The sequence below is a fragment of the Annulohypoxylon truncatum genome (genome assembly GCF_022578515.1).
Source record: "Annulohypoxylon truncatum strain CBS 140777 unplaced genomic scaffold F4807scaffold_11, whole genome shotgun sequence".
NCBI classification, from domain to species: domain Eukaryota; kingdom Fungi; phylum Ascomycota; class Sordariomycetes; order Xylariales; family Hypoxylaceae; genus Annulohypoxylon; species Annulohypoxylon truncatum.
The window spans coordinates 238,168-253,326 of NW_025953797.1; the positions used below are offsets into that span (position 1 = coordinate 238,168).

The 15,159-nt window shown below is 48.2% G+C and overlaps 4 protein-coding genes across 4 annotated transcripts; 3 read left to right on the forward strand and 1 right to left on the reverse strand.

Annotated features, from left to right (window-relative positions):
* Nucleotides 1–2: 2 nt before the first annotated feature.
* Nucleotides 3–1,475, forward strand: F4807DRAFT_41957 (inositol monophosphatase). Its single transcript, XM_047997424.1, has 2 exons — nt 3–359; nt 477–1,475. Exons 1-2 carry the CDS (start codon nt 242–244, stop codon nt 1,271–1,273), a joined length of 915 nt encoding a protein of 304 aa, XP_047855396.1. The 5' UTR covers nt 3–241; the 3' UTR covers nt 1,274–1,475.
* On the forward strand, nt 1,420–3,753 carry F4807DRAFT_41967 (uncharacterized protein). The gene is made up of 3 exons (XM_047997433.1): nt 1,420–2,438; nt 2,506–2,775; nt 2,836–3,753. The coding sequence occupies exons 1-3, from the start codon at nt 1,678–1,680 to the stop codon at nt 3,614–3,616; spliced, it is 1,812 nt and encodes a 603-aa protein (XP_047855397.1). The 5' UTR covers nt 1,420–1,677; the 3' UTR covers nt 3,617–3,753.
* A 3,573-nt stretch (nt 3,754–7,326) lies between these two features.
* Nucleotides 7,327–10,088, forward strand: F4807DRAFT_420714 (MFS general substrate transporter). Its single transcript, XM_047997512.1, has 3 exons — nt 7,327–8,133; nt 8,229–8,475; nt 8,532–10,088. The coding sequence occupies exons 1-3, from the start codon at nt 7,945–7,947 to the stop codon at nt 9,701–9,703; spliced, it is 1,608 nt and encodes a 535-aa protein (XP_047855398.1). The 5' UTR covers nt 7,327–7,944; the 3' UTR covers nt 9,704–10,088.
* A 1,069-nt stretch (nt 10,089–11,157) lies between these two features.
* On the reverse strand, nt 11,158–13,664 carry F4807DRAFT_420717 (glycoside hydrolase family 17 protein). The gene is made up of 2 exons (XM_047997513.1): nt 12,918–13,664; nt 11,158–12,843 (listed from the first exon to the last, which is right to left on the reverse strand). Exons 1-2 carry the CDS (start codon nt 13,101–13,103, stop codon nt 11,710–11,712), a joined length of 1,320 nt encoding a protein of 439 aa, XP_047855399.1. The 5' UTR covers nt 13,104–13,664; the 3' UTR covers nt 11,158–11,709.
* Between the last annotated feature and the right edge of the window lie 1,495 nt (nt 13,665–15,159).

Consider the following 15,159-nt stretch of genomic DNA (forward strand, 5'->3'; position numbering starts at 1 on the left):
TAGGTTCACATGTATAGGCAGGTGCAATCAAAGTATAGAGAAGGTATCATTGGCCAATCACATACCCCTGCTCGCCCACATGCAGTCAAAATCGAATGTCGTCAATCCCCGCCATCGACCATTGTTACCCCACCTAAATAACCCTTACACCTTACCTTAACAGCTGTTTGCAAAGCTTCAAAATGTCTCTTCCCTTACTTCAACCAAGTGTTCTCCCTCTAAAGGTTATAAGACCGGAACAATGGCAGACCTCAACCTCCAAGAGATTCAAGACACCCTGATATCGGTAGCCCGCGAGGCTGGCCGCATGATCCTGTCCGCGAACCCTACGGACATCGCTACAGGAACGAAGCTGAATTGTACGATCGATTGCCCCGCCATTGCCCCTCTATAGCCCATAGCCTCCTTGAGAGAAAATAGAAGTCATTTCACTCGCGTCGCATCACAAACTAATGAGGGAACCCACCTGCGTATAGCCGCGGACATCGTAACCGAAACCGACAAAGCAGTCGAAGCGCTCGTGTCAACGCGGCTGACCAAAGCCTACCCCTCCTTCTCCTTCATCGGCGAGGAGACGTACAAGCCGGGCATGCAGGTGACGGCGGCGCCGACCTTCATCGTGGACCCGATCGACGGCACGACCAACTTCGTGCACGGCCTGCCCGAGGCGTGCATCTCTCTCGGCCTCGCCGTCGACCGCGTCCCCGCCGTCGGCGTCGTCTACAACCCGTACCAGGACAAGCTGTACACGGCGATCCGCGGGCGCGGCGCGTTCCTGACGCTCGGCGCCGCGTGGGGGCTCGAGGCGGGCAAGGGTCGCGTCAGCAAGCTGCCGCTGGCGAGGAACCCGGCGCCGCTGGGCGCGCTGGACACGTGTCTCGTCGCGTCGGAGTGGGGGAACAGCAGGGACGGCGTCAATTACGAGGTCAAGACGCGGGTTTTTAAGAAGCTGTGCGCGAGCAAGGAGACCGGCGGCGCGATGGTGCATTCTATTCGCAGCCTGGGCAGCGCCGCGCTGAACCTGTGCGCGGTCGCGGCCGGCCAACTCGATGTTTACTGGGAGGGCGGCTGCTGGGCTTGGGACGTGTGCGCCGGGTGGGCGGTGCTGAATGAGGCCGGGGGTATCATGGTGAATGGTAACCCCGGCGATTGGGAGCCTAAGATCGACTCGCGCAAGTACCTCGCGGTGCGCGGCGCGCCGAGCGGGCAGAGGGAGGTTGTGGAAGAGTTTTGGAAGGTCGTTGGGGATGGGAGGATGGAGTACGAGAGTTGAGACACAAGATACGAGGTATGCGAGAGTCGAGCTATCCAGGGCTATGCACCGACGGTCATGGCTTATTGAAAGGGCATTTTTACATTCGAGGTATGTAGGTTAGGTAGTTCTTCTTGTCGCGTTAGACAAAGAAGAAGGGATAGACAATTGATTGAATAGATCAAGGGGCATAGCATGCCATCCATTCCAGAACACCCCCCCTTCCCTCACTGCCTCGGCTGGAATGTTGGGCTCTTTTAGGAGAACTCACTGACGACAGATCTTCTTTCAAAGACGTTTTCAAAATGGGGGATTTATTTAATTCAGTGTGGGATGTTTTCTCCTTTTCTTTAAGAAAAATTGGTGGGTTTAGGATTTAGGTGCTTGATTGATATATGCTCTCGCGCATATAGAAGACGACGACAATGTTGACGCCCCAGAGTACCGGCGGCTCTCAGCACGGTTACATGTCGTCACAGCCGGGCTCGACATCGAAGAGGTGGGATAAAGAGGAACTTCGAAAATGCGGTGCTATAGGAACTACGGAGCCGCTCAATCTCAATCTGCAAGGGAAAATCCACCCCGTTTTTGCGAATTGGGTAGACGTGGACCCGGAGCTACGCAAGGAGTTGGAACAACCACTATTGCTGGCGAGCCGGATGCTGGATGCTGCGGGTCTACCTTGGATCTCTGACTTCCTCGCTCACGACGTCTTCGCGGAGGATTACCCCGGCCGGAGACCGAGCTGCCGGTGTAGCTTCACGCACTCCGCCGCTGGTCCCAGGTGGGACGGCGAAGTCGTGCCCCGGTCTATCTTGCGGCACCACCGCGCGACGTGGGCTGAGGAGGAAGTAAAGGGAGAGTGGATACAGAGCGCCGAAGACCAGCTCAGAGGTCCGATGGCAAGGTCTCTGACGTGGCAGCTCGACAATGATATGTTCCGCGAAAAGGGATGGGTCGGATACACGTGCCGTCACCCGCGAGACGGGCTGGCGCTTGACGAGATCGACAGGTATGGGACTATACAAGAATGGGATAACAGGTGCGAGGATGGGTGGCGAAATCAGACGGTTTTGGTGACGGCGGAGTTCCCTAAGCAATTAGCGGAGTTGAGACGTCTAGGAAAGGAAGATACTGAGGAGTACCTGCTGACGTCTTTTATGGCGGCAATTACGTTGTTACATGAGTAAGCAAGTATTCTCTCTTCGTCCTTTCATTCCTCAAAGTGGATTTGAAGCTAAGAACTGCTTCAGACTCGGCCACGCCGTTTATTGGAAAGACAGTCGAGCTCTCACATTTGACTTACATGAGCCGTACTACGGTGCCGATCTACAAATGGAATTAGGCGACAGTTTCGTCGCATCCATCTTCGGCGGTTGGATACCGGTTCCTATCAAAGACTTCGCCCAACTTCAAAATAAGTTAAAATTTCGTGAAGGCCTGGCGTGGAGACAGATGCTTACTTGGGACTTGCACCGTTTACGGCCTAAGCATCGCGCTCACTACTCGATACCCGTCAACTAGTAAGTTCTGACCCTACGTCTCATCTTCCTCTTTAAAGGGCAAGGATTAACAGCTTACAGCATAGCCCGTCTGTTCTCTGACAAATGCTGGCTAGAGGCGCAAAGCGATACGCTAGGGAATCTGATACAACCTCGGACACTTGAGCCAGCTGCCAAAGGCCTCGGGATGTGCGCACAGGTCACTGCTGATGGGCATCATGCAACGGCCGCCATACCGGACTTCCACTGCTCCGGCCAGGGCTGGATGTGGAATAGGGCACTCGGAGCACGGTTCCGCATACCACAGTACGACGGCTACCTCTGTCCCGACCTCGACCTTCCCATAGCCACCGACGACGTGATCGAGGAGCCCAAGCCACTGCCCCCGCTTCAACCATCTCCCGTTATAACGGCGGCCAGCACAACTAAGATAACTAACACCGGAACAGCAGTGACAACAGTGACGCCAACATTAGACGAGACTGTGCTACCCGATTCTCCTTTCCCCGATTCTCCCCGAATAGAGATGTTTCCCAAACCGCCGCGGCGGAAACCCAACATCAACGTAAACATCAAAATGAGCATCAGGAATAAGAAAAAACCGGTCGTCAGACGGGAATATAGTACGGAGAAGGGTAAAGGCGGTACTAAGCAGATTACTAGGGAGAAAAAGGAGGACTACTATTATAAGAAGAAAGCAGTAGCACCGAGTTTCGTCCGCCTGGCCAAGGACGAGCAGACGCCGCGGAGCCCGGACCGCTCCGAGATCTCGGTCGACGAGCTGCGGAACCGGCTGTCGCAGCTCCTGGGCGTCTCGTTCGACGAGCTGGAGAGGTTCTTCGAGGCTTCGCGGTGTGCGTGAGGTGGGTGTCTAGCTTTTGAACTCGAGTATACCTAAGAGTATCAGCTAAAGGAAGTGGATTATGCCGGGGTAGGATAATGTGTAATGGGAGGTAGTAGAGTAGAAAATGGGATGGTACTACTATATTATTACGTACAGCTAGACTAGGTACCTATTGTATATAAGCTTAGATGAGCCCTTAGGTGGAAATTGAGAAATATCAGGACATGTCTACTAGGGTTTAAATATGGCGACATTTATCTAAGCATCTCTTTCTAGACACTATACTAAGAAGCTATTTAAGCGAACTTCTTTTTCGATCGGCGAATGGCGCGAATACGCGCCGTTTGGAAGATGTATAGACGCTGTAGTCTGGGGCTGGCGGCATAATCCCCGATTTCACTTTGACATGTATGGAGTACGATATGAGAGCCCAGATACGCACAAGATGCCGCAGTGACATAGGCTTATTCGCCTAAGAAATAGGTAAATGTCGTCTTGGTTCATATGAGTTCGTAATCACACACATCTTATTTATGAATGTAATGCTGGGTCTGTCGATTCTTAGGATGAATCTTGAACATATAGGCTCCTCAAAGAGAGTAGACCACAGTGATAACCACTTCACAATTCCTCTTTGGTTTGCACCCATAGCAGATGTAAGACATGTCACTACACCTGGTATAGTTCTCATGAAGACGGAATTTGGCTCTATTAGTATGCTCCCTTACAATAGCTTATTGCGGCAACAAAGGGGTCAAGAGTATGGTTTCGTGCTCACGTCTGCCATGATGAGCATTCCTTCATAGAATTGACTGATATTGGTTGGACACCAATTAGGTATACAATGTGATATATTAAAGCCTTGTTCTTGGCAAGTCCAGTCGCAGCTACTACCACGCTAGCTGTCCACTCGTCGAGGTAACACCCATGCGGGATTTACATGCGGCTGAGGAGGTGCCTATGATGGCTGAGTATCATCGACGAATAGATAAGGCAGGGATACTGAGAATCGTCAAGGCAACTAGCAGCCTAAAGCAGACGAGACATGACATCAGAGAAGATATGACTCGCAAAAAGTTTCCTAATTATGTCCTTGTAATCGAGGTAACGTTTTATCCACCGTTAGGCTTTGCTTTCGATGTGTAAGGTAGCCATCCATTATTCTATCACAGAACAGAATGTTCTGTAATATGTATGAAAGATATACCGATTTTTATTCGGCGGTTTATTCTATGTTGTGTCCGCGGATAAGGACCGTGGTTGCATACCGATTGGCGGTTCTCTAAACATGCAGCAATGAGGAGGGTTGCGTCGTGCTATCGGGGGGTAGTCATAAGAATTGGATGTGACCGGCCAAGGAACAGTGAGGCGTGTCGTGGTCCCTCCACAAGGCATCATAGGATATTGTCCGGACCCTTAATATGCATGCTTTATATCTTCAGAAAGAAGATACTCAAGTGGCTTACCATGGTAAGGAATACCGATTGCTTGCTTGATTGTGTATACAAAACGCGTTATCTGCATATTTGTATCAAATTTAGCATCACACATGGAAAACGTCGGAAGGGAGACTGGGAATGGCTTGGATGGCTTTATATGATCCCGCAGGTATTGCCCGCAAACGGGAAGAGGTAGATTTCTTTCCTCAGCGTAACGCCAACCACCCACTAAAGACTTGAGTATGCGAAACAGGGCTGAGGCGCTACATTATGACGAAGTAAGGGTGCTTCGTCTTATCGTTCTGACCATTAACATCCGATAGGGAAAAGAGCGCCCAAAAAGCGCCATACCGCGTTATACCGCGCTAGTTAAGCTGGAGAGCCGGCCCGGGACGGCCACTGAAGGAGGTTCGCTGGAACTTGATGGGGCTAGCCGCATGCAAGAAACCCCATGCGATAGTATTGTGGGGTTCGGCAGGAAGGTGGAACTGCATCGCATCGCATTGCATTAGGTACGTAGTACCCATACCTGTGTACAAGGGTGCGAGCGTGGATACCTGTATACGATAAGGAATTACTTCGTAAAAATCCTACCAACATTGCAGCGAGATAGCTGGATAAAACGAACTGGTAATATTTCGGCTTGATATCAAGCATCGAACAATTACCAAGCTAACCTAATCCGCACGGTCTGCCAGACAGGATCTCATGGTTGCTGAATGCGATGGGGACTAGGCCCAATTATGCGGTGTTCAGGGTGAATCGGCAGTGCTGTTGTGATCCGGCAAATGGAGTTTGTTGATCAAGCGAACAGTTATGGCAATCTAGCAGAAAGTGTGTAGGTACGGATCCGAAGAGGTGAGGAATTTCCGGTGTCGGTCGTGGCGGATTTGGACCGAGATTGGCATAATACTGGCATGCGCTAGTGAAAGCGTACAAAGCGTACGTAATTCCCATAAGTTCCAACGCCCAACGCGAGAGAAGGATTTATATGTGTCATGCATTGGCCCGTCACAGCGGGAGTTTTTCGCTATTTTCGCTAGTCGTAGCTTCAGAGACCTTCTGACATGCCGGATGTGTAGGGAGATGAACATTTCGCTTTCTCCACGTCTGTCTGACCTTGTTCATCCGGATGACCATATGAGTCTGGACGTCTATTGTATGACCTATCGCCGTATTAGTTCTTAGTTAGCTTAGAATTATGAAATATTATCTTGATTTGAAACCGATGATCTAACTGCCCACCCGACCTGGTGACTTTGCATAATCTTCCTGTCCTCGTTATCTGAGATATTAAAAGAGTTATTAGAGGTTGAAGACTAAGAGAGTTAAGACTTGGTTTTCAAGAAGAATCTAGAAAGATAGCTGCAGGAGAAAGTGAGATGATCCACAACTACTAATAGGCTAACAGAGGTTAACAGAGATTTAGTTCGTGCCCCTCCACTAGCGTCTATCCAGTGCCTCGATTAGGGAGTGGCTGAAAAAATTGAGAAAGTTGATACGTCGTATACCTTGAGTAAAGTTCAAAGCGATGCCGCAAGTACAACATAGCACAGCGACCAACCCCACACTGTCGCCCAAGATCCGTGTTAAACGATTGGTCACACTTGTTGGCTGTAGATCGTAAGGTTCTGGGCTCAATCCAATGAATCCACTAGGATGTATGCATATACCTAGGTACATAGTACATAGTAAGAGCAACGCCTGCGGGGACCAAAATGGTGACGGCCGTGCATAGGCGGCTGGAGTAACGGTCCATGAAAGTGATAACCAAAAATGATTGAATCTTGTATGCATGCAGTGCTGGGTACCTCTAATTAGGTGGGCAAGCAAGCCACTGCAAAGCTTGTCACTTCAGACCGCCAGAATTGTCTCTCGCTGTTATGTATTTACCGAATGTTGACCACTTCGGCCATCACTCGGAAGGACCACTTGATTTTTCACTGTATAATGGACTGTGAGATCGACATCTTGCCGACACATGCGAAGACGGAAGACGTAAACCAAAATTTTTGTTGGACATGTGGAGATGAATTGTGGAAGGTGAGAAATGAGAAGAAACGTGTAAAGGTGTATATTTCAATATTTGCGTATTATTGGTGAACTACATATATATACTGGATAATCGTTGTGAAACTTTCAATGGACATCGAGATCGCAAAAGTTAGGTAGCAGATGATGGAGTCGAATTGGTACCTAGAGTTGTGGGTGAAACCGACAATGGTGATATCTGCGTAGTACAGGTAGGACTAAAGTTCAGACTCGCGCTCGGAGCTCATTGCCCTTGCCCTTGATACTCATACTACATAGTCTTTGACATGTATGTAGGTCAAGCACGACCAACTGCTCAACCAAAGTTGGTACGACTTAAGTAACTGAATAAGGTTACGTAGATCCACACCCGAAGGTCCTCCCAAGCATTCCTAGCGTATCTCCACATTTTCCTCTAGCACCTCCGATTCATGGTATAATTCTCTGATGCGGTCCTCCTTGTTCAACTTCTTCCATCCCTACCCTACCACTTTTTCCTCATGCAGTCGATGCACATGCAGATTCCCTTCATATAATATTCTGCTCCCATCAGCTCATTATATCTGAACCGGCCTCCAGACGAGAATTCGAGACTCCTCAATACGCTTATTACGCCAATACAACCCTCCCTGCCTACTTATAACCGGTCTACTGTACGTCTAGTGGCGTAGACAAAGAAAAGAAAAAAAAATCTGCGAAGCAAACTTCTTGAGGGAAGAGAAGAAGAAGAAGAAAAATATCAGGAGGAAAGGAAAGGCGCTGCCTGCCGTCATAACACTTGACGCTTGCTCTCTCGCTCCAGCATATCATCAGCTTAAGACCGAGCGCCAAGTGTTGTGTCAGCTAGTCGTAAGGTCGATACTAAGTTGTGAAGCAATGGTCCTAACAAAGCAGAGATTACCCCGAAACCCGGATGACTTCCCAACTGTTCAGCTTTTTCTATTAGCTATCGTCCGCCTTGCTGAGCCTATCGCTCTAACTTCCATTTTCCCCTATGCCTGGGCCCTTGTTAAACGCTTCAAAATCGGCAACGAGCAAGATGCCTCGTTTTACGCCGGTCTCCTTGTACGTACATGTCAAATTTTTATAATCGATTTAACGCAGTCCAAGCAGTCACAGTTTCAAAAAAAGATAGTGAATATTAATTCTTGATCATCTAGATTTCCTCATTCTCGCTCGCCGAGGCCTTGATGGGCATGTTTTGGGGTGGCCTGTCTGACAGAGTTGGTCGGAAACCTGTCCTTCTAGTAGGATGTATTGGCACGATGTTCAGCATGGTTATGGTCGGCTTTGCCACTAACCTCTGGGTTGCCTTGATCGGCCGAGCACTCGGCGGACTTCTCAATGGAAATATCGGTGTGATCCAAACAATGGTTGGAGAATTGGTCAGCAAACCCGAGCATGAGCGTAAGTCAAAGTCATAAGTGTCGCCCATGAATTACAACACAATGCTAATGTCGCAGCTCGCGCTTATTCCGTGATGCCGTTCGTCTGGTCCATCGGAACCATAATTGGTCCAGCAATTGGCGGAATGCTGGCAGATCCCCATGAGACTTGGCCAAGCACGTTTCCAGAAGGCACCCTACTCGCTAATTACCCCTATCTTCTTCCCAATCTTTGCTGTGCTGCTCTTCTACTGATTAGCATTGGCCTTGGGTACTTCCTGCTCGAAGAGACGCATCCTGACATGATACCGCGAGTTATGCTTCCCGATGACACTTACGTCTCCGACGAAACACCTCTTATCGAAACGTCTGACGCTATTAAGCAACCAGCTGTTGATCTGCGCTCCGAAACCTACGGAACTTTCCGAGGTAGTATTGAATTGAACCGTGATTCGGTCTGTGTAAAAGAGCCGGAGAAGAAGGGAAATTTCAACATCTTCACTAAGCGCATTATGGCCCTAGTTATCGCGCTTTCGATTTTCACTTATCATTCGATGACTTATGACCATCTTTTACCAATCTTTTTTGAAGATGAGAGAGTTCCAGTAGACCACCTCCCGGAAGAGGGTTTTCTGTCAAAATTTAACCCCTTATACTCACCTGGTGGCTTAGGTCTTTCGATGCAGTCCGTGGGGTTTGTCATGGCTATAAACGGGGCCATTGCACTCTTCATCCAGGTCGTTGTATTCCCTCTAGCTGCCGAGAGGATTGGCGTTTATAAACTCTTCATCCTTGTTGCTGTCCTACACCCAATTGCCTACGTTATTGTTCCAACGTTGGTACACTTACCGGACTCCCTTCTATACCCCGGGATCTACTTTTGCTTGACTATCCGGAACATCTTCTCAATTATCATATATCCTCTCCTTCTTATACTTATCAAGGAAGCTACTCCTAGCTCGTCTATTCTCGGGAAGGTGAACGGCCTTGCAGCCAGCGCTGGTGCGGCTTGCCGTATGATCGCTCCACCTGTCGCTGGCTATCTCTATTCGATCGGATCACAAATTGATTGCACTGGCCTTGCTTGGTATGGAAGTGCTCTTGTTGCCATTATAGGCGCATTTCAGTGCTTTTCCGTCAAGCGAAACCGGAATGAAGCCGCCCCGGAGGAGGCAGGACTCGACCCCAAGGGACAGCGTGGGTTGGTGACAGTTGTGGAGGTAAACGATGACGAACACGATAACGAATAGGCGGAGCCATGGACGATGGTACTGCTGGGTATTCGCCTACAAGCAATAAATTGTTTGCTTGTTGGTCGCCCACATGAAAAGTCGATGAATTATGGCCCATTCATGCGCTTGTTTATGAGTGCGGAAATGGATCATTGCAAGTTCGGCGTTATATGCGTATTGGCTCGGCGTTTTAAGGAAAGGTCTGGGAAAACAAATCGGGGTTGGGCTTGGTATGCAACGATATCCTCCGACGAGCTCACGGATAGAATATGGTTTACGTTATATATCATATTTGCTGCATGTCGGGTGTTCAGCGAAGTAGCGTGTCTATATGGTTGAGTTAGTTAGCATATCGGAACAATCGTTAAACTAGATAATAATATAATGGTGTTAAACTTGGAAACTTAAACTCTCCATTTGTTTGTAGAATAAACATTTCTGTTTCTTATGTGGTCACTACCTAGTTATCAAGTTAAATCCCGCTCGGTAAATGCTTATACTGAATATTCGTCTGATGCCGTTTACATATGTAGTAATTGTTGTTGAGCCTCAAGTGTGGAGAGCCCCATAACCATAACTTTATTCTAGGAGTTAAATGCATGTAGGTACCCGATGGATCTAAGAAAGAGGAATACATAAAATGGCCGATTGGGTGCTCGTGTCTCGGGAACCTGAAAGCTGGCTTAGAATGATGGCGTTAGATGAGTATAAGTTGACGTGCTTCACGAGACCCATTTTCAACCTAGGTCTGGTCTCCACCCTTTCTCCTTCTAGTTCCCCTTTGGGTTACCACTTATATGGATGGTTGTTAGAAGCTGATTAGTTGATAAGTTGACCAAACGATGATTCTAGTGAGTCTTATTTGATGTTAATGTTAAATATGTCTTAATTTTGGGCATATGGTGTAGCCCTGTCTTTCTGCGAGTTAGGTACTTGGTTCAATAGAAGTTCAACAGGTCTACATAGTATACTAGGTACCGGGCAGGCATATCACAACATCCGCATGTCTTCTGATAATGCACGGATATTTCTAATAAATCTTAGAGTGTGCCGTACTTGTCTTCAACTAATTGGTGTTAAGTGCCCTCAGTATATACCGATGCTTCTTCAACCCGTCAAGGTTTTTCTCAAATCAACTACACTAGATGGTTCTCCAAGTTATGTATGACCTCTTTGGTGACACAGGATAAGAAACAACAGATACTATATATAACATAGCTATTCCCTTGTTCATTTATACCTTTATCTCATCATCGATGATTTAAGTCGATTCGATAGGCTTGCCGCTTCTCTTAGTTCTTTCTTCATATATATAGGATGAAAAGCTCGTAGCTAAGGACGTCGTATCCAAGTCATAGGTAGGTAGGCATGGTAGTGTAAAGAGGTGCTAGTCAAATGATCAAACCGAAATAACCAAAAGTATAAGAGCATGATTTCATGTTCATTATGGATATATGTCTAGGTTAGTATGGGTGCCAATTATAATCTATTGTATCTATTCTTAAACATATTGGATGAACAATTGGTAGGCGCACATGCTACCACAAAGCCTCTATAACTAGGTACTCAGTTAATACTCATCGTCCGGAATGGAGAATTCCCTCACACTGACTTAACATTCAACTTCGAGACTATAATCATCAAGTCACAGGTAACTAGCAAATCCCAATGATAGGGTGGAAAATATGTCTCATGAATTCAACGGCAGGCAAGCTTTTTCTGCTTTTGCCTCGAGAGCATTACAAGATCTAATGTGTGCATATCCTCAATCCGGCAACACTTTGTCCAGTCCCATTCCAAACCCATCCCTTTTTCCTTTCCACGTCGGAGGGATTTTTATTTATTCATGAAAAGAAGACCTTGTCTATATCCCGAATATTCTCCCGTGGCCTAGACGCGACTTTTCTCGCCATCTTAGAACCTTTGCGGAGACCCGGTAACGGCCGCCTCGTAACGCCGATCATTACAACCTGTCCTTAAAAAGAGAAATAAAAGTCGAAGGGTTATGTACCGAGACGGGCCGTTTACAAGGCGTAGATAGCACCCATGATAGCCGCGAACGCAGCTGCGAAGGCTCCAGACTGCAGACCGGTGCCGCTGCTAGCGGGAATGGATGAGCTGGAAGGCGGTGGCGAGGTAAAGGTTCCGTTAGAACCCGAACCAGAGCCAGAGGATCCAGAGGATCCAGAACCGGTGCCAGTCGCGCCGGGGGCGATGGCGGTGGGGGTCACGGTGGCGGATTCCTGGCTGGAGATCTGACCGCTGGCCACGCCACCGGGGCTTCCGCCGGAAATACCAGTGGAGCTGCTGCCCGAGGCGGTAGCAAATGCGCTAGATCCGGAGCCGGAGCCAGAAGAGCCGGAAGCGGTGGCGGAGGCACCCGCGGACGAGGAGGATGCGGACTTGGTGTTGTTACAACCTAGGTCGAAGAGGGGGGTGGTCTGCAGCTTGTTTCCGACAATGCCGAAGCTGGGGTTCGGGGTGTCGGGGGCGGCATCCTGCAGGGTGTAGTACCAGAGGTTCGTGTTGCTCTCGAGCAGAGGGCACACGACGTCCTTCCAGTAAGTCTCGGCGTTGGAAGTAGATGCTATGGACTGTCCAACAGTCTTACCACTGACGGGCTGGCCAGTCTCAGTAATCCAGACCGACTTTCCGCCAGCAGCCTGCTGAGTCTTGCTAAGAGCGTCCTGGAAGAGAGACTTGGACTGGGAGATGTCGTTTGGCATCGAGTCCTGGAAGTAAGGGTAGGCGTCCATGCCGATCCAGTCACAGGCATCGATGACGGGCTGGTTGGTTCCATTGTACCAAGCAGTCCAAGTGTCAACGTGACCAATGGGGGCCTTTTCTAAGCCAGTGCCTGCGATAGCATCCTTCGTTTCCTTGATGTAACGAGCGATAACATCGGGCCCAACACCAACGTTAGAGCCGGCCGCGATTCCCTGAGGCGAGTCTCGGTACAGGTCTTCGCTACCAACGGAAATACCGTCAACTAGCTTGGCGAAATCATCTCCATATTGCTTGATGGCGGCCTTCAACGCAAGGATCTCGTTGGCGAACGAAGTGTCACCTCCTGAGGCCCAGAGACCGAGAAGAAGGGTGGTCTTCGTCTTAATGGCGGCAGGGATGGCGGAGATAGGATCACTGGCAGTTCCACCTTGCTAAACGCGTACGAGTTAGAGAAATGATAACTTATTTATTTACTTTTATAAGCTTGGTTTCAGTCTGGACTTACCACCATGGTGTAGAGACGGGCACTGGTCCAACCGGAAGTTCCCACAAGGTTCTGTGCTGTGGTGAATTCATTCTCGAAGTCGGACTGCGTCTTGGCAGCACCGTTGGTGAAGGTAGAACCGTAGTTGAAACCTTGGATAGCCGCGGCCGTAGAGGCCAAGGCAAGAAGAGATGTGAGACTATGCATGGTGAATGATATACACAAGAGTCTATTGGCGAAGGATATGTGGTTTCTAGGATAGGATGCTCCTAGGAAGTTATATCGATGAGGGTGTTGCTTTTGTACAAAAAGCAGGATTAAGTAGAAAAGCAGCAAAGCTTTCTAGACTTTTTTTCTGTTCTTCCGAGTGACTGTATCGTCGAGAGGCTGAAGAGTAGGAGTCAGGTAGGCGCAGTGTAGCCAAGTCAGTTTCAAGTGATTCAGGCTGAGAAAGAACGTCGGCCCAAAACAACCAAAGCGAGTGTGATTATAACAAGAAGGAAGAGACAGTGATGATATGTATTCCAAAAGAAAGACTACTTAAGAAGGGGGTTAGGGTTAATGAAAGTGATTCACGTGGTGTAGGACGATCCCCTAAGAAATACAGCAACTCAAGACTCAAGCAACTAGAAAACGAGAATACGGGATGAAAGAAAAGACTAGAAAGCCGTGTGGTGACATGGCAGCAGATGGCATGATACTTGTACCAACGCACACAACAATAATAAAAATAGCACACTACAAAATACTTAATATTTCTTTCTTCCGTTCCTTACATTCTTAGCCTACCAGTAAGCTTATTCCTGGCAAAGACGACGCGCCAGTTTCCGTCTTTCTGTATTCTGATTTGTTCGACTTAAGTGGGCCTAAACCGCCACGGCCCCACCGTCCCAGAATATTATCCTTGCAGGCCTTGGTGGATCCTTGCGTGCCCTGCTTTCCCATCTTGGTCCCGACGCAGCGGAGTCTGTGAGTGGCCATCGATCGACCCAATCAGGTGCAGCTACCCGATTTACCCCTGCGCAAGTCAGGAAACAAGCTCCGAAGGGACCACTCGCCCCCAGTCGCCCCTTCTTTACGGAACACCTAGAACACACTTTTTGGGGGGCTCAAGACTTCCCTTGATCAATTGAATGGAAATGGTAACAAGAACAACGAAAGAAAGAACATTGAACAACTCTATCTCTGCCTCACTTGTGCAACTCTAAATACGTATTAAAAAGCCTTTCGCTGTCGGCTGTGAAACATGTTTATTTATCTGAGCGAATCTTCAGTTTCATACGTCGTTATTGCACGTACCAACAGAAAGTCCAGCTGCCAGACTCGGCTACATGAGAAAAATCCAGTCAAAGAAAATCAATAACTTGGCAATGACGTGCATAAATCTCGTATTGGACCCATAAACATCGATAGCACCTATGATCTTCACGAGATCGTACAGTCCAGACAGTATTATATTCACTGTATATTGTACATAGCTTCAGGTTTAGTACATGATCTTCATCCACATCAGTCCAGATCTATCCAAGCATTCCAAGGGCATGTTACTGCTTGGAAGGAAAACATTGATCAAGACAGAACCCTCTACTGCGTAGCATGGAATCTCCATTGCGCCTCAGGGGGTTAAGGGGAGCGAATTCCTCTCTAATTCCTTCAATCAGGCCAAAGTGCCAGTTTGCCGGGGCCCCTTACTCGTGCATTGGGGCTGCATGTTGTTCCTGCATTAAACCGTCTTATTGATCTCGATTAATGACTGGCTGGCACGACCGTGCTAACTCAGCCACCATTCACAGATTGGGGCAAATTCACGTGAAGCCAGGTCTAGGTACCTAGCGAAAAGGAGGTAGAAATCAATACCTTCATACATTATTTGGAACGCGTTCAAAAATTTTCAAATAATAATTCAAATTTTATAAGTAGAAGAATAACCCTTAGCTACCTACAGTACGTGTCATGTAGTAGGATAGCTTAGTTGCCGTCGTTTTCAAAGATACTACGCTCCAAGTATTAGGAGAACACGAAGCACTATCGGATACTTCCGAGTCATCCGGATGTAAAATATGTGCTCATTTTTGTCTTACACATGGGCTTGTATAACTTTAGCTGCCTAAACACGCCGAACATAATCATAGTCTGTATAAATTTGTAGACATCTTAGAGCATTTACTCTTTCTTGGCTACTTGGCCAGCCTGTTGGTGGGTGACTCGTAACTAGAGAGATCCATTATGCCGGGTCTTCAGGTCACATCTGCTGAGCTAGCAA